General features: G+C 52.2%; 7 protein-coding genes across 7 annotated transcripts; 5 read left to right on the top strand and 2 right to left on the bottom strand.

Annotated features, from left to right (window-relative positions):
* Window positions 1–3446: 3446 nt before the first annotated feature.
* QC762_608200 (uncharacterized protein) lies at window positions 3447–9049 on the bottom strand. The gene is made up of 10 exons (XM_062892498.1): window positions 8941–9049; window positions 6575–8883; window positions 6129–6457; window positions 5585–6063; window positions 5351–5527; window positions 5180–5291; window positions 4830–5130; window positions 4569–4775; window positions 4152–4513; window positions 3447–4097 (listed from the first exon to the last, which is right to left on the bottom strand). Exons 3-10 carry the CDS (start codon window positions 6187–6189, stop codon window positions 3679–3681), a joined length of 2118 nt encoding a protein of 705 aa, XP_062741078.1. The 5' UTR covers window positions 6190–6457; window positions 6575–8883; window positions 8941–9049; the 3' UTR covers window positions 3447–3678.
* On the top strand, window positions 6717–9023 carry QC762_608190 (uncharacterized protein). The gene is made up of 2 exons (XM_062892497.1): window positions 6717–8011; window positions 8072–9023. Exons 1-2 carry the CDS (start codon window positions 7636–7638, stop codon window positions 8842–8844), a joined length of 1149 nt encoding a protein of 382 aa, XP_062741079.1. The 5' UTR covers window positions 6717–7635; the 3' UTR covers window positions 8845–9023.
* A 182-nt stretch (window positions 9050–9231) lies between the features above and the next one.
* On the top strand, window positions 9232–10754 carry QC762_608180 (uncharacterized protein; the record flags this gene model as incomplete). The annotated part of the gene is made up of 2 exons (XM_062892496.1): window positions 9232–10207; window positions 10261–10754. Exons 1-2 carry the CDS (start codon window positions 9313–9315, stop codon window positions 10752–10754), a joined length of 1389 nt encoding a protein of 462 aa, XP_062741077.1. The 5' UTR covers window positions 9232–9312.
* Window positions 10755–11195: 441 nt separating this feature from the next.
* Window positions 11196–13521, top strand: QC762_608170 (uncharacterized protein; the record flags this gene model as incomplete). Its single annotated transcript, XM_062892495.1, has 3 exons — window positions 11196–11434; window positions 11490–11928; window positions 11979–13521. 3 exons carry the CDS (start codon window positions 11196–11198, stop codon window positions 13419–13421), a joined length of 2121 nt encoding a protein of 706 aa, XP_062741076.1. The 3' UTR covers window positions 13422–13521.
* A 307-nt stretch (window positions 13522–13828) lies between these two features.
* On the top strand, window positions 13829–18581 carry QC762_608160 (uncharacterized protein). Its single transcript, XM_062892494.1, has 9 exons — window positions 13829–14558; window positions 14621–14735; window positions 14789–15634; window positions 15702–16915; window positions 16974–17111; window positions 17168–17204; window positions 17331–17412; window positions 17477–18046; window positions 18125–18581. The coding sequence occupies exons 1-9, from the start codon at window positions 14022–14024 to the stop codon at window positions 18333–18335; spliced, it is 3750 nt and encodes a 1249-aa protein (XP_062741075.1). The 5' UTR covers window positions 13829–14021; the 3' UTR covers window positions 18336–18581.
* A 21-nt stretch (window positions 18582–18602) lies between these two features.
* Window positions 18603–19898, bottom strand: AYR1 (NADPH-dependent 1-acyl dihydroxyacetone phosphate reductase). Its single transcript, XM_062884186.1, has 3 exons — window positions 19623–19898; window positions 19482–19534; window positions 18603–19427 (listed from the first exon to the last, which is right to left on the bottom strand). Exons 1-3 carry the CDS (start codon window positions 19661–19663, stop codon window positions 18616–18618), a joined length of 906 nt encoding a protein of 301 aa, XP_062741074.1. The 5' UTR covers window positions 19664–19898; the 3' UTR covers window positions 18603–18615.
* QC762_608140 (uncharacterized protein) lies at window positions 19705–23162 on the top strand (the record flags this gene model as incomplete). Its single annotated transcript, XM_062892493.1, has 4 exons — window positions 19705–20935; window positions 21003–21162; window positions 21240–22881; window positions 22935–23162. The coding sequence occupies exons 1-4, from the start codon at window positions 20827–20829 to the stop codon at window positions 23160–23162; spliced, it is 2139 nt and encodes a 712-aa protein (XP_062741073.1). The 5' UTR covers window positions 19705–20826.
* Between the last annotated feature and the right edge of the window lie 1107 nt (window positions 23163–24269).

The raw sequence follows: 24269 nt of genomic DNA, 5'->3' as shown, positions 1-24269 counted from the left end.
ACTCATATCCCGCAACACCGACAACGTGCCCCCTCCAGTCCCAAAACCAGCTGGGTGGTTTCCATGTTATCTTCACCGTGTCATCAGCGGCCCTGTATTTGCGATCATACTTCATTCCAACCAAACCTTTGCCGTTTCCTTCCCATTTCTCTACCTCTGCCCTATTTCGCTTGTTTTTAGCCTGGCGAACGATGTATGCCTACCTTGCTGATCACTTCCGTTAAAGTACTTCAGGTTGCCGTCTTGCTGAGCCTGGGCATTGCATTTTTTTGCTTTGCCTTCTTCGCTGCTTCTTTATATTCGAGTTTTCTCTTTCGCTTCAGTCTCTCTGGGCTGGCTGAGCTGGGGTTGTTGTCGAATGCGAGGGCTCCGTTGAATATCTGGCCTGTTGAGAGGGATTCCGAGCTGGAATTTGTTGCCGAATATGAATACGGCGCCTGTTGAGATGGATGCTGAACTGGGGTTGTTTCCGAATATGAGGGGCTGTGTTGGATAAGGTAGGTATGTTTTTGCGTTCAGTGCTAGTGTATTGGGGCCAGGGACTTACTCTACAAGTCACGCATATGTAATACACATCTAGTACGGGAGCTTTGCACTGGCACTGCTGAGACTCCATTTCAAGGAAACGCCGGGTAAGTAGATGTTATCTTATATAACCGAGGTATGAAGAGTCATGCGGTGTAAGTAGATGGTGTAAGGTAAGGAATGCGCTTGTTGTCTGGTTGCTCACATCGAGGGTTGCTGACATCGACATCGACTACCCCAGCAGTTAAAGCAAGCTGGAATTCGTATATTTATACAGAAACAGTCTCGACGGTAACTACTCGACACCTGGTGATCTTTGGGTCCGCAGAGATGTGTAATAGTTGATGATATTCTTAGATACTTTTACAAGCAGCTCCGGAGAGCAAAAACCTTTCCTTATCCTACACCAATAAGTGGGCCTAAGGGCCGAAGCCTTGGAGCAGCCTGCTTGACCAATCCGCTGGAGTAATACCTCCCACACCACTTAACCTTGTGAGGCAATGAAGACGTCCACGTCTTTTTTCTGGGGTGTACCGGCAGTCGCTTCACAGGATGGGGAAAACCATGTTGCCAAATCTTAAGTCAGAGCCTGACAGTGAAGTAACTTGATGTCACAACTAGTCTTTAGGTGGCACGTGGTTCAAAGAAAGCAAAACGACTGAAAGAATTGGCGCAATGCTGGATTTCCCGCAGTCTGCCTCTCGTCAGGCGTACAGTGTGGTGTAAACGAAGATGTCGATACATACCTGAGTTTCTGAAGTGTACTGAAAAAGGCCACTTCATCATTACCTAGACAAGCAGAAGAGGTGAATGTCCCGAGTCTGCCTATTACCCAGTTGTTTGCTGTACGGTTCTGGGACTCCCCCAGCTTGTCATTCCAAGTAAGTGCCGCCCACCTTGACACTTTCGTCACACACGCACCGTACCTATGCTAACCTTTCTTGATTCGATTTAGTCTTTCCAAAACCCATAACGCAGATTGAGACTGATCCACGCTTCACAATGGGCCAGCACCCGTACAAGCCACACATTACCGGCAATGCGGAATACGCAGCTGAAAGATAAAACGGAAAGCCAGAAGCTAATTAAAAGAATTTTAGAAGCCACCAATTCCCCATGATCTTTTGGATAGTATTATTTTGCGTAATAACTACGAATTCATTCCTTAAGAAATGAAAAATGACTAGTTTAAACACTCCCGTTCTGGTCAGTCCAGCTGTTGTTTTTACACTCCATGTCTGCAACCCCATCCTTTGCCTCTCAGCTTCCCCTTTACTGCAATTCCGACCCATCGCTCTTATATCGGTTAATCAGTCATATGTATCTCCAGAGAGAATTTACTTAAGTATTTCAGGTTGCCGCCGTGTTGAGCTCAGTAGCTCAGGGCATTTCCAATTCGCCTTTTTCGTTTCCTCCCTTCAGCCTCTCGCATCACTTAATTGAACTCTTCTCGGTTTTTTGCCTTCCCTTCTTCTTTCTTGGCTTGGGCTACCTCCATGTGCCTCCTTTTCTGCATATCCCTAGCTTCATCCCACTGTCTCTTCTCTTCGGGTGTTGGAGCCTCGTATTAAGCCTCCTTGAGCTCGTTTCACGGCACAATCATATGACAGGAGTCAGGTAGGTGTACATATCCATATACCTCTTGTAGCAAGGGGTGTAAAGGGTGATACTTAACCACGCCGCCAACATTGGCTGCTGCGCACGCGCTACAGGACGACCCCAGACGGTTCGTCTTCACTTCACACCTTTCGGCAGAACAATAGTTCTTGTTCTCGTCCTTCAGACAAATACACACCAAACCCGCTTCTCCTCGCTTTTTCCGTCGTTTCGCATCTCTTATTCCATTATGCTTAGCCGTGTTTCTTTTCCTTACGTATTCCTATAGTACATCACAAGCAATTAGCTTGTTATTTCTGACAACTAAATCAGCGAGACATACATTTTCATGGCAGCGATGACAGGCCCAGTCGGATCTTTCTGCGCCCGTACAACCTTTTGGGAATGGGACGGCAACAAGCAGGCATGTGCGCGTGTACTCCTCTTGCCTACATATGCAAGGGTGGGGCCCGTAAGTCTTTTGTTCCTCGGCGACGGCTTGGCCTGTAAACGCCGTGTGAGCTGCGCCGGTGGTGGGGCCCAGTACGTGTTCGTTGTGCGCACTGATTGGGATGTTGGGTGCGGAGCTTGGAGTGGCGAGCCCTGCCCGTGTCTAACTTCATGATCATATCCATAGGGAGCTGGGGCGAGCGCCTGTAGCGGGTTTTGTTGTGGTGGTTGCGAATATGTAGACGGGGCTTGATGTAATAATCCCTGTTCGTATCTGAATTCATGACCATATTCATAGGGAGTCGGGGCGAGTGCCCCGGGCGGGTTTTGTGGTGCTGGTTGTGAATATGTAGATAGTCGGTAACTGTTGGAGGGGGGATACTGGGGGCTGGGGTCCCGTACCCTTTGTAGGAGGAAGCCGAAGACCAGGTTGGACTTGCTGGTGGCGGTGGGTTTTGGACAGCTCTGTTTGTGTCTGTTCGCAGCTCATTCTATACTCGAGTAAGATGGTGTTTACACTGAGGGCTAATGTACTGAAGACTTACACCGCAACGGACACATTTGCCGCTCGGGAGCAGTATGGAAAGTCTGCATTAACATGGCATTACAAAGGAAGTCAACCGTGATAGGAAATGTAAGGCGGTTTAAATAGTGAAGGGGGGTAGTTTGTTGCTGCCTTGTTTTATCGAGTCGATTGTTCGAAATGTTAGTATCAAATACCACGACGACAGAGAGGTAGAAAAGCCGGGTATTTATGCGGAAGAGATATTAATGATAGCTCCTCGACGGCTTGCGGTTTTTACCCACCAGACACAGACTTGTGAGGGTTTTTTCACCTCGGACGACGTTCAGGAAAGGCAATGATAGCGTGTTGGTAAAAATTGATCGTTGGCAGGCCTAGTTGAACACACTGTAACAATTCGATTATTTCAACAGGTGATGGGAAGAAAGCTAATTGAAAGATGTTCCCCTTGTGACAAAGAGGCCGGACTCGTGAACAGTTTATCCAGTGCCGTATGTGACATAAGGGATACTCGGGATGACAGAGTTCAAAGTCTAGGTTTGTGAAAGGGATGTAGGTATATGGTACCCTGAGAGTCAACTCTTTCACACGTAAACCCTCCTGTTCCTACTGCTCTCTGCAGTGTCGTAGATGGGCCTACGTCCCTGCCCAGGCTGCCTGGAGCTTGTCGACTCCTGATTCGGGTCCGATCCCGCTACTGATGCTGAATCCTTATCTGGTACGACGGGCAGGTGCTGCTCTCTCTGGCTACCAGCGTTTCCCAAAATGAACTGCCCATTACGATCTGTGGCGGTCTCCGCGATGGGGATTCTTCCCGGTTGGCCAGCATACAGTTGAAAAGCCGCAATTTCTTCGCGGACTGTAACGACCAACTCCAATTCCACTTGCCGATATTGTGTTTTGGTGTCTTCGTCGGTGTCCCGGCGGATGACTTTGGCTTTATCGGCAGTGGAAAGGGTGGCCAAGTCGTAGTTGAGTTGGACCTTCTGAAGGTTTTGGATGTCTAGGAATGGGCGTCAGTACGTGCCGAGATGAACAACACTGAGCATTTGCTTACCCTCAACCTTGTCACCCTGCTTGGAATCATGGGAGATGACGACGGTGCAAGAACCTTTCAGCACCTGGTCATTCAGCTTAAGAATCTTCCTCACAAGCTTCACACTTTTGCTGATGCCATCCGGCTGTGTAATCATATCTCCCTTTGCGGCAATCCACTTGAGGTGGTCTTTGGCGCGCATGCTTTGGCCAATGGCATCCGTGTAGGCCTGCTTCTCGTCGTTCTCGTACTCGTGAAACTGTTGGGAGATAAGGACTCCTATGTGGTATGGGCATTCGGCACACGCTGGTGGGACTTCGCAGTTCATCCCGAGCCCCAGGATTGCTGCGCCGATGACAACGTCTGTCCAACTGCTTTTGTCGCTGAAGTGCTGTTAGCCAGAGACACCGAGATCTACGGGAGACGGTCAAGACCTACCCCTCTTGCCCTCGGAACACTGGTAATCGGTACTGGTGCCCAATCTCCGACTCAACCTTTTTGAAAAGATATTCACTTCTTGAAAGACCCCCAGACAGGAATACGGCTGATACACGAAGATTCTTGACTTCGAGCTGCGTGATCTGCTGTCTGATGAGGTTCACGGTGCCGTCGACGGTTTCATGGAACATGTGCTCCATGTCCTCACTATCTTCCTATTAGTATTTTGACCTTGTCATGATGGATGTTGGGAGACCATACGGCAAAATCTGCAGATTTCCATTCGAGATCCCTCTCTCAGGATTGTCCGGTATGTCAAGGTCGCCAGGAAGTAACACTCGGAACTCCTCATCCTCAGTACCAACACCTGCAAACTTGTGTTTGGCAAACTGGAAGCTCTCGAGCATTGCTTGTTGCCGTCTTGAAAAGAGCACATGTGGTCCGCTGCCAAAGCTGGACTCAGCATCTTCAACTACTTTGCGGTAGTCATCCGGGGTAAGGCGGCGGGGCAGAAAGCGTTTAATGAAATAGTCATCTATCCGTGTCGCACCGCAACGTCCGCCTGTCTCATCGTTAGCATCAGAACATCTGCAGCAAAAGAGAAAGCTTACTGGACATCTCAGTCACCAAACTGACTTGGAAAGAGGGCGTGTCTTGGTCCACGCGGTAGGATACAAGGTCGACTGTCCCGCCTCCGGCATCAACAACCACGAAGCATGCTCCCTGTGAGATGACGCGTCAGTATTGGCTTTTGGCAAAACAGAAAACACGGGTGTTCATACCCGTCTGAGATGACGTTTATGCGCGCTTGTAGATGTCTTCATGATGTACTGGGCACATGCTTCCGATTCCGTGGTAAGTCTGACCTTCCCCGGGTTTGACTCGAATTCAGGAAAGATTCTCTTGAAGGCAGTGTTCACCGCTCTGAAGGTGGTGTTCATTGCGCGCGGGTGCCATATCTGGTTGTCTTGTCAGCTTATCACAATTTGACGCAAATGTCCGCCAGCATCTCTTACTGCTGGGTGCGTAATGATGAGCTCGATGGGAAAGTCGCCAATGACCCTTCGATCTCTCTGAACAGTCTCGATATCCTGACGAACGCACTGAGCAACTTCAGTTAGATAGTCGGCAACCACGTCTTCGGTCGACTTGATCAAATGGAGCGGGATCCCCTGCACAAGCGAGGACGCATGTTGTCTGTGTGACACGGGGCCACGCGTCGCCTCCAGGGTTCTCTTGAGCCGGGACAGTGCTTCGAGACGAGTGGGTGGCTCCATCTCCAACTTGGTCCATTGTAGAATGTGAGAATCAGCATCTCCAATTACCCCGTAACCCCACCGCCGGCCGGATGTTCCTGAATAACTGATGATGGAAGGAACTTTGGGGCCGATGACCTGGGATGTCTCCGGGCGATGAATAGCGCCCCATCGTTTCACAATGTTGAGCTCATTGAGCTGAGAAGGGCGGGTCCTGTGGGTGAGAATCCATCCCACTCCTAAAAGGGGTCAGTCTCCGAAGTTCATACGGATATGCCCCGCAGTGCGGACCAAGAAGACTGACCGGTGTAGGTGGTGCCATAGTCGACACAGATCAAGAACCTCTGACCACTTGTTGAAGACATGATCGAGGGCCTCTTGGCGTAAAAAGGTGCTGCCCAGTGTAGGGCGGGATGATGAATGTGCAAAGAAACTTCGGCTCTTGAGTGCGACTGTCACTCAGGCAGCACGCCAGCTGAGGTTTGACATGGTGTTCGAGCCCCCAAATGGTCAGGTGGTAGGCAGTGCCAGTGGCTTGCATGGCGGCAGCCTACTTGTCAGCGCTAATTCTAATTTGACTGGGAGTGCGCCTTTCCAGTTCATTGGCGACAAGCGACTGTCCCCCGCGCGTAACTGAGCCTGATCAATCAGTCTGAACATTGCACAACTGTTTCGAGAACAATTTGGAATTGTTGGGCTCTCTGTGTGGTGTTGTCAAACCGATCATGGAACTTGCCGACTTGCACTTACACACATGAAATGGGTCCACCCAACACCAACCCAGGTCTATCAGGATTGGGGGGTTTCTTGCACTGGCCGAAACAAAACGACTTCCATTTCCTTGTGATATCACATATATCCCAGTTTCCACTTCAGGACACCAACGCCGTGTGGGGTGTTGCCCTGCAGTTCACTGTCGAGCGGCATTCCTAGGTGTATCTTGCCCGCAAAAGCCCTCCATGGCAGTGAGATCTCAACTTCAACTACCAGAAAATATGCTTTTCGGGGATCTAGAATTCAGCGAGAAGCTCCTCACCTACTGATAAGAACGAATAACATGCTGCTTATTCCTGCGCACGTTCAACGGCCCCCCACCTCCGGTGTCACCAGAAGCGGGCCTCGCCGCGAATTCGACAGGAGGGCCGCCGCTCAACATGCTGAAGCCGGCAGGAGTTTCCAAGCCGCCGTCGTCCTGCCAGAATCTTTACCACCGGCTTGTGGGATCGCGCGGCGCCGGAATACAACCTTCCGTTTCGGCCAGTTACTGTCACCACCCTGGCTCCCATCTTCCAAGCTTGTTCTTTTACCCGGTTCGAAAAATGGCAGTTGAGCTCGGGATGTGGGAGGTTCTATGCAAGCCGATGCCCCGCGTCGCTCCACTGGATTGCGCGTCCACTTTACTGTGTAGAACCCCTGAATCCACAACATACCAAGACATTTTGATTGAGGATGCTCTATACACCTTGAGGGCCCGGCAATGCTTGGTTACCCTTCGCATCTGATAGGTCGAAGATGGCTTCACCATACCAGAAACTGCTGCGTCATTGCAGTCGGTTGCTCGGTTAGCGGCTATATGCCCCTTTCGCTTCAACTTCATGCGACTTGGCTTCCAGTTCGGGCAGGGAAGTGTCGCGTAGATTATGTAGCAAGATAGACGATATGCCTGGCGGGAAGGCTAACGGCAAGGAGGACGGGTATGAGTTGAACATGTATAAGTATATCAGCCAAGAGAAGCCTTCTTGCTCTTGTTCCGCTCACCTCAGACTCAGAGATCAACTTACTTTGGGTTTGTCCACTCATCTATCTCAACCATGCATTTCACCAAAGCCGCCGCCACTGGCCTTGCTGTCCTGGTAGGACTAGCCAGCGCCCATCCAGGCCACGATGTCGCCCAGGAGGCTGCCGAACGACGGGAGTTCCTCGCCAACGCTAAGCGGACTGATCTGAGCCACTGTGCTGAGAAGCTCCGCGCCCGCGGCATCGAGGCCAAGAACATCGCCAGACGTAAGGCTCAGGTCGAAGAGGCTCGTCGCAAGAGAAACATTAAGAAGCGTGATATCGGCGATGTCTTGGCCAAGAGCCACAACAAGACCTCCCTTGGCTACACCCCCAACACCGATAGCGCAACCCTCTTTGCGGGCATCAACTCCTGCATTCTGAGCCCCGAGGTCACCCAGGGCCCATACTGTGAGTGATGGTGACTATCCGTGATGAAAGAGTCATCTCAGCTGACATGAACAACAATAGACGTTGCCGGCGAATACGTGCGTGAAAACCTCATTGAGGACCAGGAAGGCGTTGAGCTCCTTGTCGACTACCAAGTAATCGACGTCGACACATGCGACCCTGTTCCCAATGTTTACCTCGAGGCGTGGGCTTGCAACGCCACTGGTGTGTATGGCGGTGTCATTGCCGGCGGCAACGGCAACACCGCTGATGCCTCCAACATCCACAACACCTGGCTTCGTGGCATCCAGCCCACCGATGAGGATGGAGTTGCCCGCTTCCAGACCATCTTCCCCGGCCACTACACCGGACGTACTGCCCATATCCACATCATGGTTCACACCAACGCCACCCTCCAGCCCAACCAGACCCTAGGTCATGACAACTATGCTAGCCACATTGGCCAGGCTTACTTCGACCAGGATCTCATCACCGCTGTTGAGCAGACGGCCCCGTACAACACCAACCGTCAGCCCTTGACCACCAATGCTCAGGACTTCCTTCTCGCCCAGGGCTCGGCTGGCGCAGTTGACCCGGTGATGGAGTACACTCTTCTCGGCGACTCGGTCGAGGATGGTCTCTTCGCTTGGCTGTCGTTCGGTATCGACACCTCTGTCAGCAACAAGATTAATCCTGCTGTCTACCTTGGAGAGGAAGGTGGCGTTGCCAACCCCAACCCTGGTTTCGGTGGTCCTGGCGGTCCCGGTGGTCCTCCAGGTGGCTGGACTCCCCCTCCTGGATGGACTCCCCCTCCCGGATTCCCCCTTGAGGAGAACGAGGAAGTTGAGGCTTAGTGAGCCATAGGCACTGGGACGAGTTGGGGATGTACTCAACTGGGATTATCGCGGTTAGCAAGAAGCCTTCATGGGTGGATAGTTTGGATCGTGTACATAGCTTGCAGGTTGGAGGGGGAATCGAACAGAAATGTAGCAAAAGAGAAGAATGCGATTTGAAAATTATGTATTCGGGAAAACTGAACGTCTTGCTCGAGATGCAATGTGCACCCGAGTTGAATGATCACGGGATGGCGGGAGGATTTTACTGGGCAGCAAAACCCCCGCCAAAACCAGGTAGGTAGCGCTTGCAGGTGCCGCTCAGGTTGCGCAGCATGGGGGGCGCCTCTCTGCACTCCACCAACGTGACCTTCCAGACAGCGCTTCCGCCTTCCAGACAGCGCTTCCGCCTTCCACTGTTAGCTGAGGTGCCCCAGACAACTACAAAGCAAATGCAACAACCTGGAATCACCTCACCAAAACATCAAAATGTGCTTTGGGACTCGAGAAAAAAACCATTCGGAGGGACCTCGACGACACCATGGTCCCACATACCAAGAATCATTTCCCCAATCTCAGCCGCCGCCTCAGGGTTATTTTGCGCCCGGGGATCCTGGCCATGATCGTGCTCGTCAGATACCTGTCGATGACACCAAGGAAAAGATCTCCAGGTTCATGACAAAACACAACATACCCCAGCAGGAAGGTCTCGACAATCTCACAAATGTTCTCCAATGGGTCAACAACACTCTGCTCGTCAAGGACAACGAGATCGCAGTCATTAAGCGGTCCGCCCGTGAAGATGTGGACCGCATTACAAGGGAACGGTACACAGTATCACAGGAGCGAGATCGCTACAGAGCACTCTACGAGCGGGATAACGCTGCTCTGGCAGAGTGCGAGGAGGCTCTGTATCAGGCCAAGACCGAGAACCAGCGCCTTCACCAAACAATCGCCGACATGAAATGGACGCACAATGAAACATTGGCCAAGAACGAAAAGAGGTACCAAACAAGTATGGAAGAGCAGGATACGAAACATGAGGATGCTGTCAAGAAATTGCGGATAGAGATTGACGATCTGAAGGAGAGAATCGGCGAGTACACCTCACAGGATGACGCCGTCATTTCTGACGAGGCTTTCCGGACCTCGTTGCTGTCGTTGTCGCAACAGCTGTTGAAGATTGTGGACCACATTCCCAAGCCGATGCAACAGCAACAAGACACAAGGGGATGGTCCAGGTTTATTCGGAGCGTGTGCTGGACTCACTTGTTGCACGGGTTCTATCAGTATCCATTGGGATTTGGCATCTTTGGCGTTGAAGGAGAAGCGCATGCTATCCTTGCACACTTTTCTGAGGCGATCAGAGTACAGGCTGCTGATGGTGGGTTCTATGGTGGCCGATATCAGTATGGAATGAAGCTGATGAATTTACAGACCCTGATGATTCTACTTTAACAAACCAACAAAAGGCCAAAATGAATGAGGGACGAGGATTCCTGTTTGAACGCATTCTGGAAGACTTCCGCCGGAACAACAGCACCGATGAGAAGGCATTTACAACATATTTTCGACAAAACATAGAGCGAGTCACCGAGGACCTGGTGCGGGCTCTTCAGCAATGGAGTGGCCAAGCATTGGATTCACAAGTCAACAAACGTATCTGGACCGTGGTACGTGATGCAGGCGTGTTAGCACTTCAAATGGGGTCACAGCGGTCCCGTGTAATGCTGGTGGCATGTTCACGTGGTGACATCGTTCAGCTGAAGCACATCTTTGAAGACGAGACAGGTCACTCCGAGGAAGTCAAGGTCATTGTAGACATGATGACGCAGCCAGGTTTGATGAGGATTGGTAACGGGAAGGAAGACTTGACTCGTGAGCAGGTCATCTCGAAGGGGAAGGTTATTCCATTGAAGACCCGTGATTGAGCAGTTACACGAGAAACATTGAGCACGCCCCTCAATTGCGCTTGCCCCAGATTATTGAGACTCATTTCTGAAGTTTTTCGGCGCCTTGGCCGTGTTTCGCCAGGATCAGGTTTTCGCGCCCATGATCCCAGCGGCTGAAAACTATCTCCGTGTGGCTGCGTTGTTGGCGCCCGCCAGTGCCTGCAAGGCGCTCTTTCTGGTCAAGGGGGCCCTCTTACGTTGCATAAGGCTCTGTCTGGTCTTGGCTTGTACCAGTACATCAAAGACAGCAATATTCAGGGGCCCAGGTATATTGGGGTGGTGTTGCACAGCAAAGCCTGACGTGGGGTTGACTCAGACTTGTGTCACCAAAGGTCCTCGTTCTTCGCGTGGTGTTGGGATGCCTTTGGCTTCAAAACACCACAAACCATACCATTCACCACGCTTCGACACAACCACGGGATGTCACAACCATTGCAAAATGTCACACTTTCCTCAATATCACCACAGCCGCTCCCGGCAGGACTTCCACTACATGTCGCCGTTTTCGACACTGTCTGGTTCTTGGCCAGTGTGACCTTCACGTGGTTGCTCTATCGTTTGCTTCCCACATTTCAACTGCCTCATCTCGGGAAAAGAGAATGGAAACCTGCGTGGCCCGAGTTCAAGCCTGTTGCGCTTGGGGCAATGCTATTAACACTGTAAGTTGAACCGCGCCGACATGAGTCATTATGTTGGCTGACTGTTGCTGTGAAGGTGGTATTTCTTGACCATGATCGATCGCTGGATGCGCCAGAGCGGGAACAGCCAAGTCAAGTATGAGTATGTCACTGCTCGCCCCATCTATGACGTGTTGCATGTTACGTCGACTTTGCTGCTCCTGTGGGGTACATACAATGTGTTGTGGAAACGTTTTGGGGACAGGAAGCCTGACTCGTCAAGGCAAAGAGTCTGGTGGTTTGTTTCAAAGAGTGTTTTCTTTGTAATCAGCCTGGTGTCCGTCTTGTATCTTGTGTTTTATTTCGCATTTTCTTTGGTCTGGGTGAAGTATGAAAGCTTGGTACCGGTGGTGCATTTTGCGGCAAGAGGGTCTTCATTTGAGATTGCAACCGTTGTTCTTGTATGGGTTGCGAGCATGGCCATGTTGGGGGTTTATCGGTTCTTTGGTTCGTGGGGGCATGAGAAACACTCTGCTGTATGTCATCTCAATTCCAATTGAAGGCATTTGCTAACATTACCCTACAGGAAAGGTGGTATTTGTGGGGGGCACTCGCCATGTTCTTTGCCCGGTCCCTGGCTGAGGTGGCAGTGGTGCTGAAAGCACAGACCGAGAAACCACCCCAGCTGTGTCTCGAGAATCACATTGGCTCAGGGGACACGGTCTGCGTTCCTTCTTTTGGTACTCCGCAATACATCCCACCCTCGACTGCAGAGAGCAACATGGCCGCCATTGACATTCCATACGGCCTGTTCAGCATTTTGTTTCTCGTCGCGATGTGGCTCACTGCGCGGGAGACAACTGGTGGCTATGACCAAGAGGGGAATCAGCAGCAATTGGTAATGTCAGACATTAGGTCTGCCGTCTTGCAAAAGCTTCAAGAGCGGACAAACCAGAGAAGAAAGAAATCCCCACCATTTCGGGAGATCATGGATGAGATCGAAGAAGACCTCGACAAGTCTCTGGAGTCCGGCCCGCTGGCAAGGTCTTTGGCCACGGTTAGCCCACAGTACAAACGACAAGCGGCCCTTGCTTGCATACGAGAGCTACGAGACAAGTATGAGGGTGCCAAGCCCCGTTACGGAACCGAAGACCCTCCCGGTCACCGTCTCGCGTACAACTCACAGCTACCGAGTCTTGGTCCGAGCTCCGCCACCTTGACTCCCGGCGCCGGCGGACTCGGATCCGTTCGTGGACATGACGACGAGGTGTCGGTTCATGGTTCCTCTGTCTGGGCAGAGGCATCAATCAGGACACCCCCGGAAACACAACGACCCCGCTACCATCCTGCTCCCTCGTCATATTCGGTCCAAGAGCTAGAGGTACCCAACCAGCCTCTCTCCCACCAATCCTCCCAAATCGATATGGTTCCCGCCGAGACAACACCGTATTACCCCTCCCCGCCTATGCCGGCACAAGCTCAGCAACGTCCCCTGGGGCGAGCAGCATCAATGGGCAGACTTGATCCTATCCCACCACCGGGCTTTACCTCGCCGGAGTTGTGGAGTCATGGAGCAGGATATGATGCTTACAACCCTGTACATTCCATGTCTCAGGACGCGATCCCGCCTGTTCCTGTGGTTCCAGGTCAGTTTCCTGCTGCGAACGTACCTGGTATACCGCTTGCGGCTGCCTCTCAAGGGTATAGAGCGGCTGCTATGCCACGACCGGCGGCGCTGAGATCTCAAGCTGCAAGGGGAGTTGCACCTGGGCCCTCGATGGTGCAGCAAATGCCGAGGCCGATGGATATGGGTGGGGGGAGATCGGTGAGTGATCCGGTTGTGTTGACGCCGTTTTTGGCGAGGGCGGAGGTTGCGGGTGTGTCTGGGGGGCCACCACCGGTTGCGGATGGGAGAAGAGGTGGGAATGTGATGGGGACTAATTGGATGCGGGATGAGGAGCGAGCTAGAGGTAGAGTGGATGATGATGGGTTGGGGAGGTATTATTCAGCTAGTGGGGGTAGACAGTGATATGGTGTGTTGGTGGTGCACCATGGGCCGGATCCAGCTGGGGCAAACAATGCTTTTCCCCTTACTGCAAATCGAGGCTTTTCATCATCTCCTAAATCTGGACTTTGCCCTTCTTTCATGGACCTCATCTTTGGATTTGTCATACACAGTAGTTGGCAGCTCGCGAACCACGGCGATGTAACCCAATACCTTGGTATTGGAAGACTTCCGGTGGTAGGATACGCCTTTCCCAAACCAGCCAATGCTCGTTGTAGCCGAGGCTAGTGTAAACCCTGGGGACGGCCCGTAGAGCACCGTGCCGCTCAATGCTCAGGGGCATACACTATCAAGTGGCCAAGCCTTTCCCCATGTAGACAATGCTCAAAGTATCAATGTGTGAGGAATAGTGGCAGCCAAAGGCCTAGAATTCGATGTTGACGACGACGATGTCTGGAGCATGATGCCCCAGGCAAAATAGGAACGGGAGTCAGTTTATCAATTCTTCATAAATACAACGGGATCCTCAGTCGTTTACAATGATTCTCCCTCACCTGCACTCATCCCCCTTCCTCACCCTTATTCGGCGTCTCGTTCGGCCTGGGTGCTGCTATCTAGTACACCATGGTCAAAGCCTCTTTTCTGGCGACAGCCATCGCCGTTATTATTTCCGGATGCACTGTGTCTGCTCGAGGTGTAATAGTTCCCAGGGCCTACTGCACCAACGGCAAGCAAGTGGTTGAGGGAAACACCTGTGAGATCATTGCGGACCGTCGTTGCACCATCAGTGTTGCAAGACTCCAGCAACTGAATCCACAACTCGACTGCTCCAACCTGCGCGTCGGCCAGCATTTCTGCTGCAACGAGGGCGCAGTTAGGAGGGACCCGGAATGCACTAACTACAAGACCGTCGTCGCCGGAAACACTTGCGCCAGCATCGCCGACAAACGTTGTACCATATCAGAGTCCAGGTTCCGTCAACTGAATCCGCACCTCGACTGTTCCAACCTGCAGGTCGGAACCGGCTTTTGTTGCAGCGAGGGTTCCTTGCCGTTGCCTGACTGCACCAATGTCAAGACGGTTGTCGAGGGCAATACTTGTGCCATTATTGCTGATCGTCGCTGTACGATCAGCCTTGGAAACTTTGTGAACTACAACCCTGTGAGTTACTTTTCCCTTCATGTACTGTCTCGTGTAGCAGAAACTGACCTGTGTGTGATCAGCATATCGACTGCTCCAGGCTTGAGGTGGGCGAAAAGGTCTGCTGCATGGAGGGGAAGCTCCCTGAAGGCCCCTCCCCCAACGCCGATGGCACTTGTCAAGACAGGCAGGTTGTGGGTGAGTAAAAATGTTCTTTGTGTGTTGTTAGCCATTGCTAATAAGACGGTCAGCGGGCGACTCCTGTTCAACGCTCTATCAAAAGTGCAACATCACCCCTTCGCTTCTGACCCAGTATAACACAGCAACCAACTTCTGTTCCAATCTCAAAGTCAATCAGTGGATTTGCTGCTCATCTGGCACTCTCAAGGACAGGCGGCCCAAGCCGAACGCTGATGGGTCGTGTGCCACGTACACAGTCAAAGCGGGCGACTCATGCAGCGTGATCGAGGCTGCCAATGGGCTAGTTGATGGCGATCTAGACACGTTCAACAAGAGGAAGACTTGGGGGTGGGCTGGGTGCAGCAAGCTTTGGCCCGACTCCAAGATCTGCCTCAGCTCAGGGACCCCCCCAATGCCCCTTCCCATCGCCAATGCGGTATGTGGGCCACAGAAACCTGGGACAGTCGCTCCTCCCGCAGGCACCAACATCAGCACCCTCAATCCGTGTCCGCTCAACACGTGCTGCAACATCTGGGGTCAGTGTGGCACCACTAAAGACTTCTGCGAAGTGACGGGCGATGGGACTCCGGGAACGGGAACATGCATCAGCAACTGTGGCATGACCATTGTCAACAACAATGCGCCGCCGGCAGAGTACAAGAAGATTGGCTACTTCGAAGCCTGGAGCACCGACCGCGACTGCTTGTGGATGGACGCTACCTCTATTGACGAGACTCAGTTCACACACATCCATTTTGCCTTTGCCGACGTCACACCTGACTTTCGAGTTGATGTCAGCAAGGTCCAGGCTCAGTTCAACAAGTTCAAGGCACTCAAGAGGTCCAAGAGGATTATCGCGTTTGGTGGTTGGGCTGCGTCGACGAGTCCCACCACATTCCAGATCTTCCGTGCTGGTGGTGAGTAGCATCCTGACGCCTTGCTTGTATCCCATCCGACACACATAACTGACTCGGTTCTACCTAGTGAACTCCGCCAATCGCGCCACTCTTGCCAACAACATTGCCAACTTCGTCAAAGAACATGGACTCGACGGCGCCGACATTGATTGGGAGTATCCTGCTGCCCCGGATCTTCCCGACATTCCTCCTGCGGACCCCATCGACGGCCCCAACTACCTCGCCTTCTTACGGCTGCTGAGGGCTGGACTTCCCACCGGGAAGTCCCTCGCCATTGCAGCGCCGGCCAGCTACTGGTATCTCAAGGGCTTCCCAATCAGGGAAATGGGCAGCGTTCTCGACTACATTGTTTACATGACGTACGATCTTCACGGCCAGTGGGACGCTGGGTCTAGGTGGTCTCAGGATGGCTGTCCAAGCGGCATGTGCCTTCGGTCCCATGTCAACATGACAGAGACATACAATGCCCTGGTCATGGTCACCAAGGCCGGGGTGCCTGCCAACAAGATCATCGTCGGCGTCAGCAGTTATGGCCGCTCTTTCAAGATGAAAGACCCGAACTGCCGAGGGCCCATGTGTGAGTATACCGGCACAGCAAGTGTTTCCCACGCCACGCCAGGCCCTTGTACTGGAGTCCAGGGCTATATTTCCAATGCCGAGATCCAGGAGTACAAAAACGTGAATGATATCAACGTGGCAACACACTACGACCAAGCCACACGTTCCAACATCGCCATCATCAATGGAACTTGGATAGCCTACATGGACACGGCAGAGAAGAATGCTCGGTCCAACATGTACAGGGGCTGGAACTTTGGTGGGACAAGTGATTGGGCCATCGACCTCGACACCTTTACTGAGCTCGAGCGCAAGGTCAGCGGGTCGGTCCTTACCAGCAGGTTCACAAGAAAAGGCGCTACCGGGGGCACTACGCGCTGGTATGATCTGTCATGCAGTATCCCTGCAGTGGACACGGCAGACATGGACAGAAAGCAGCGATGGGAAGGGTTGATGGCAGATGAGGCGTGGGCTGACGCTATAAAGGCCTATCTAGCACGCACGATGGACGTCGGAAGCTTTTCGTCGTGGATTGTTGGCAAGTTCTTCCGTGGACGCCAAGATGTTCACTGTGGGACATTGTTGCCGGCAAGCAACTGTCTGAGCCCACAGGAAAACTGCTACGACAAGGACAACAAACCGCCTATACTGACGACTGACCCTCCCGAAAGGACTGGTCCAGCAGGAAAGTTCATCATGAACTCCTTTGTTACTCTGGAACAGGTATGTTTCTCTTCGTCTCACTGCCTTGACTTCGTCTAACACTGGTTGATCTGCGAAGCTTTTTGTGAACTACTACGACGCCCTTAGAGAAGCGCAACAAGATGTCGACCTATTCATCCCGGTGATGGAAGATTATTTCATGAAGGAATTTGACGATACCTTTGCGAAACAGATGGGCTATAACATCCTTGCTGCGGTATGACTGCAACCTATATCTGCTTGGTGATTTGTCGGCTGATGTTTCTTGCACAGATTACCAGTCTTGTGACAGGTCCATTGGTTGGGCACGGTATGTTCCCCCCCCCCCGGTGGGCCTCACATACTGCTTGGATGATGCTCTCCATTATGGTTTGCCCCTTGTCCTGTTCTAACTCCAACAAAGCTACCAGATAGCTAACATGTGCCCCTGTATTAGTGCTGAGGAACTCCGCTGCAACGGAGGTAGTAGATCAGGCGGTTTTGGCAACGGTAATGACTTTCAAGGACAAGAACACTGGGTAAGTTCAGACGTGCTCTCCTCCTTTTCTATCAGTGAGTACACATAATGACTCGATACCGCAGAGATATCGAGGACGATCTTAGCAAGGCATCCACGTTGGCAATGGCCTTGAACGCTACCATGACTCACTGGGAGAGGTCGGTTACCGGGTTCTCAGCCAAGCTGTTTGCTGGTCCGGATAAGGATGGCCACTTGACCCCACTTCTCGCCAACTTCCTGGCCGAGGGCAAGCTGATAGGTGGTGGTGTGCCGAAGGAACAGCCTCGACCCGACATCCTTCGGGTAGCCGACATGAAGGACATGATCAGGAGGGCACTTTTCACTTTCATGATTCCTGTGGCGTGGAACAACAATGACGATGCGAACGTGGCTGTTTTGGAGACGGGAAATGCCTGTAGGACCTATGGCAATCTCTGGCAGCGCTATGTCCGGGAAGAAGATGCCAAGAAGGCTGAGTTCTGTTTTGAAAACAAACAGTACCTGCTACTGGCAGCTATGGGGCCCTACCAGAATTGTTACCCATTTGGGACTGGCGGTGGGCAGTCCTGCGACCATGCGTTTTGGAGCCTGCCTCCCGGGTTTGACAAATTGGGCGAATTTAATAATATCAGTGCCACGGATATTATGGAGGGGTAAGTTTTTGTTTTGATGATTTTATCGGCTGGTGAACCATAAGCTAACTGCAGAACCTCTTTTTGCTTGATGTATAGAGCATTGAGAACTTGGAGGAGGAACGGTGGGCAGAACGGATACGAGTTTGATCCCGACAATCTCGCTATGAAGGACTACTATGATCCGGTGGATCCGATGAGGAACAAGATCATCGACATGGGACTGATTCAGTTTCCTGTTTGCACGCTTGATCAAGCTAATTTGAGGTGGGGGCACCCGGGTCCGAAGGGAGACTTTTATCCTTGCTGAGGGTGGTATTTCGAAGCGGTTGGGGGTTGGAGTGCCGGGGGATTGAACAATCGTTGAGTTGATGGCTCTCTGGGAATGGATGTTGTCTTGTGTGATACTTGGGCTACTCTGTACATGATTTTGTGGAGATACTTTCTTGGTGGAATGGTTATTTATGTTGAAGTGTGTGTTTAATCGCGTGCAAACGGATTAGAGGAGAGAAGGGGAGCTTTTAGACGGATGATGTGGTCGGTAATAGAAGAAGACGATTATTACGAGTGCCTATGCAACTGACGGCTTTTCAAGTCAGCTTTTTCTTCCTCTCCTCCTCCCTCAACACCTGTTCCATCTTCTTCAAGCCAATCAACCGATATAGCACAAAGTCCAAGATCCACTCCCCAAAGAATGTACTGGCCCAAACACCCTTGCTCCAGCCACCAGCCCAAAACCAATCCGCTCTGCCAAACCAAGACCGCAAGATAAGCGGCCACTCAGGCTTGAGCGCATTAGCCACCAGCTTCTTCGCATAATCCTCCGTCTTGACAGTTGCATTGTTCTGGCTGAACGTCAACCTCTTCTCAAAGATCTCCTTGACCCGCTGATAAATACTTTCCTCAGGCAGCGTCCGGTGGGTCTTGCTCGCGATCTGGCTCCTCACAGTACCAGTCATGGCAACCATGACCCTCACACCAAAAGGCTTGAGCTCCAACCGCAGGGTCCTTGAGTACGACACAACGGCACCCTTGGAGGCGCAGTAAACGGAGCCAAAGACGTAGGGGGTGATGGCAGCGAGGGAGGCGATATTGATGATTAAACCCTTGGAGTTGATGAGCAGATCGGAAAAGGCGGCGCACATGGCCATGACGCCAAAGACGTTTGTCTCAAAGGTCTCGCGGACGTCGTCGATGTCGATGTCGGTGGCGGGGTGGGTGTGGGTTCGGCCGGCGTTGTTGACGAGGATGTCGAGCTTGTTGTTGGTGAGGGCGGAGACTTGGTCGTGGCAGGTCTTGATGCTGGACGGGCTTGTGACGTCGAGGGGGAGGGTGGTCATGCCCAGGGCGTTGAGGTCGGCGAGCACGGATGGGTTGCGGGCTGTGGCTATGACGTGCAGGCCTGGGGGCAGGGTTAGCAATGGTTGAGAGAGGTCATAATGTTGGAGTGACTAACCCTTGGAGTGGAATTCTAGGCAGAGCGCATGGCCGATACCTCCCGGGGTGCATCTTTTGGAGGGGATTGGATGTCAGCAATGAGCTTTTATGAGCTTTCCACTGGGGTTAGGTTTTGTTGTGATGCGGTAGGGACACGTACCCGGTGATGAGCACCGTCTTTTGTCCAGGCTGAGGTCCCATTTTCGCTTGCTTATGATGGGTGTCGATAGCAATTGGAGGTTGAACCGGACGTCATTCACGATCTTCACGAACCCCGCCATCGACCGGAATTGGGTTTGTCGCGGTCAGCCCAGGTGAGAGCGACCCACTTTAACATGCCGAGGTGTGCTAAACACAGGGTTAGGGCTTGGGCAAAAAACATGGCAAGAACAGATAGGTCAATATTTGGCAGGAACGAAATAGTTTTGCAGGTTGTGAAAAGGGAAAGAACACTCGGTCCGTCCTTAGATGGAAAGTGCATGTCCTCAGCCCAAGCGTCTGCCTCCAATCCGGTTTGCCTCTTCTCTTGTCCCCGGCATCAGTGTCCCACCCACGCTCTTATCTCCGCTGCCACTTCACTCCCCATCATTGCTGTCCTCTGGCTTATAAACAGAAGCAAAATAATTCGCTGTCGTCGTTTTATCATGAGACTCAACCGTGTCGATACACCACTCAGCCGGGCACGCCGGGAAAATATGTCCGAGAGGTCACAGGTGGTTCTGTTACAGGGTCTTATCGACAAGCTAATGGCATGGCGGAATCTAGAACTCGGTGCGGGTCGATAGAAAAAAGCTTAACGTATGCAAGATCGGTTCTAGCTCGACACAACCCCACAATCTACTCACACCCGATTCGCCTATATCAACGCATGTCTCCTCCAAGAGGAAAAGTCAACGCTTCAAACTGCGAGCTGAGCGGTGGGGCTGTCTCAATATCGCATAGCCGCGACCCCAATGGCAAGCTGAGAAGCCGCGTCGGGACTCCTCCGCAGCTATCAGATGCAGAGTCCCGTTTCTGTTCCTAGTTCATAGGACTAGAATTCTCGTCGAGCAGGAATCCAGGATACTCACAGTGTTGTCAACAAAGCCAAGTGCACGCCACGGAGCAAATACACAGCTGAACGGATGGTCTGGACTCTCCCTTGCAGTATTGGGGGCGTTTCTGAGGCCCAGACCGCGGAAGACGCAGTCGTGAGCGTCTGGGGCCGGGTCGTCGTGGTGCGAGTAAAGTCCAGCGAGATGGATAAGACGACAGGAAAAAGTGTATAAGATGACGGTCTCGCTCTTCTGGAAACACTCGCAACACAACAACTTGACCTCTTCAAATCCTTACATTTGCCCTACCAACAATCTGCAATCGTCATCATGAGCACCATTATTGACGCCCCCCTTCCCATTCCCCCTCCAAGCGTGGTGGAGGCTGTTGCGAAGCCCGAAGACATTCTTGCGCAGCCGGATATTGATGAGAAGAATGGTATGTTGTCTCTATTTCAAGGCCTATCGACTGTTTGTGAAGCCCTGTTCTTACGGAGACTTGACAGAGAAACGGAATCTCAGTATCGGCGAAGAGAAATTTCTGGATATTGACCCAGGTGTCTTCGACAATGAGATGGTCAAGCTCGCAGACGGCGATGTGACAAAGGGCACCTACACGGGAACCCAGGCGGCGCTGACCCACGCGTACGCCCGTATCGAACGAAGGTTAGAGTTCTTGGTTTCACACTTTTTTCTTAAACTTGCGTTTCCGAACGCGACTGAGGCGTACTGACAAATTGTAGTTACGAGACATACTTTGATGCTCTGCAGATTGAGCCAACCCTCCCTCGTTACGTTGAGAAGGACTTGAAGAAGGAGTTGTACCAGTGGTCCGACTACCCAACCAACAGGGATGGCACGCCAGCCCAGTATCCCCCTCATCTCCAGACTATCCCGCGCGAGGACCAAGTCTCACAGACCGATCTTTTCAACAGGCTCGGCCTGGCAAACACTTTGCTCATGATTGCCAAGCTCGTGCCTGATACTTGGTACGGCAAGACGGCCGACTGGGGAATCAGCATTCTTCAGCGCGCCTTCAACGGCAGCCCCATGGACGGCACTATCAAGCAGATCGAGGAGTACAACAGATCGCACCGCAAGTCTCCTACAGACATCGAGGAGGGAAAGAATATTGGCTTGTTGCCTGACTGGTTCACCGATCGCCGCTTCGCCGACCAGTCCTTCACCGGCACCAACCCAACCAGTATTACCGTCGTGCCAGAGGCCCTCCTCAACGAGTTCATAGCCGCTGCAAAGCAAGGTGGCTACGACAAATGGGCCACCATCCTGCCGACCATTGATCCCGCGACATTGTATGTCCAGGATGCGCGTAACATCCGCCGTAGTTTGGGAGTCGACGAGAATGAGACCCTGTTCAACAAGGAGCCCAAGTCGGATGACAGCTGGGGTTGCGCCGCCGTCACTCTCTTCCAACTGCACCCCACCGGCGAGCTGCACCCCATCGCCATCTGCACCGACTACAAGGGTGACAGTCTGGCGACATCTGTTACCATCTTCAACAAGCGCATGCTGCCAACGGACTCCTCGGAGGGTGAGGAGCATGATTGGCCATGGCGCTATGCGAAGACGTGCGCGCAGGTAACCGACTTTCTCCGGCACGAGGTGAGTGTCCATCTCACGCAGGCACATCTCGTCGAGGAAGCCCTGATTGTGGCCACCCACCGCACTGTGCCCATGGAGCACATCATTTACCGCTTGCTCTCGCCCCACTGGTTCAAGACACTGTCGCTCAACGCGGCCGCGCGCGCGACACTGGTTCCTCAAATCATCAAAGACATCGTCGGAGTCAAGCCCGATAACCTTTACCAGTATGTCCGGTCCGAGTTTGAGAGCTTTGACTACGTTGGGCGTTACATTCCCAACGACCTCGCGAGCCGTGGCTTTCCCAACACCGCCGAGGGTCTGGCGGCTCCACAATACCGCAACTACGCCTATGCCAAGAATATGTTGTCCATGTGGTACTGCATCCGCCGGTATGTGAAGAGCATGCTCCTCACGTACTACACTGAAGCCACGGCCGACGCCGTTATTAGCAAGTGCGAGATCATCAAGGCGTGGTACACCGAGGTGCAGACAGCAGCCCACATCAAGACTTTCCCTACCATCACCACACTTGACCAGCTGATCGATGCTGTAACGATGAGCATTCATATCGCTGCGCCTTTCCACTCGGCTGTCAACTACCTCCAGAACTTTTACCAGGTGTTTGTCATTGCCAAGCCGCCCTGTCTTTGCTCCCCGCCACCAACTACCCTCGACCAGTTGAAGGGGTACGAGGAGGCCGATCTTGTCAAGGCGCTGCCTATTGGCCGCCAGAGGCAGTGGTTGTTGGCTGCGCAGATTCCTTGGTTGTTGTCTTATAAGGTATGTACTTTTCTTTGTCTCTTCGAAAACATGACACTAACCCATCGCGACAGGTTTCCACGGAGCGCAGTCTCATCTCCTTTGCGCAGTCGCAGTGGTGGTCACGCAAGTACGCCCAGACCACTAAGGAGAAGGCGGTGCGTGACATCAGTGAGAGGTTCCACGACGACCTCCGTGCGCTAGATGTCGAGTTTACTCAGACGAGCAATAACATGAGCGAGGGGAGCATCCCTTACATGGTCATGGACCCGGATAACACAGCGGTTTCCATTTTGATCTAGAAGTAGAAAGCGCGAGGGGAAGATAGGGGCATATCACTGGGAAGGGCTCAAGGTTAGGGAACGGTTTGAATGCATCGTCGAGTTATAATTTTCATTTTGGTACCTAGAGCACGTAGACAGCAGTCATAAGGGATACTCCCTAGAATACAGTTCATCAGCTGTGTAATAATGAAGTGCCTCTCGTCGGTTTGAGTGGTACGCTGTCCCACGTGATTAGACGCAAACCTTAAAACAGCCACCTTCCATTTCCATGCGGATCATGCCGGGCAAAGAGGGTTCACTCGACTCGTGCCTGATGTGAGTGAATTCAAAACATGGGAAGTGAAGAATACCTATATGCCTATGACTGTTGGTACGGCAGTTGCTGGGCTGAATATTTGGAACCTGACGGCCTCATGGACAATGCTGTGCCCTTTGCGAGCTATTGCCTACTTTTGTACCTGATCCCCGACCCCCTGAACCCCTGAATCTCCCATGAGCCCTACCACCACACCCATACCCATTGAGTGTTGGCCATGTTCAGAACTAGCAGTAAGTATCACAGGGGTGTCCTCCGCTATGTTCCCTTTTATTGTTACCCTTTCCACCTGGCAACCGGCACGATCGAGGGAGGGGTAGTCATTTCCGGCTAATTTACCAAATTTCTAGAGGACTGCAGAGTGAGTTGCAGCTATCAAATGCTGAGCCACATATGTTACGAGTAGAGAGCGGTTATTCATCTGGTGCGTCTTGTCTATTCCAAAAATCAAGATTCGTATTTCTCAAGCGTAGTAACAGATAAAGGCAAAAAGGAACAGAGAAAGAAATCCAACCACCACACAAAAGCAACTAACAGCCCTTTCAACCCAGAATCCAACGTAATCCAAAAGTTGGCTACAAGTGAACTAGCCCGACCTCAAGTGCCCAACGTAGAAACTAGAGCTTACTTTGTATCGGTGTGTAGGCAACCCCCAGCTCGGACTGAGAGAAGAGAAACAGGTCCGCCACGGCTTTCACCACCTCAGCCGTGGCTGCCAGGTTTGTGTCAAAGATCTCGTCAACTTCTACCTCATACAGCATAGGATGGTTCCGGGAGAAAAGATCAAAGTTCTTGACTCTGATAACTTT

This window comes from Podospora pseudocomata, chromosome 6 (assembly GCF_035222375.1).
Source record: "Podospora pseudocomata strain CBS 415.72m chromosome 6, whole genome shotgun sequence".
Classification (NCBI taxonomy): Eukaryota; Fungi; Ascomycota; class Sordariomycetes; order Sordariales; family Podosporaceae; genus Podospora; species Podospora pseudocomata.
Note: the sequence above shows the minus strand (reverse complement) of the source record. Positions and strands in the feature narration are given on the sequence as shown.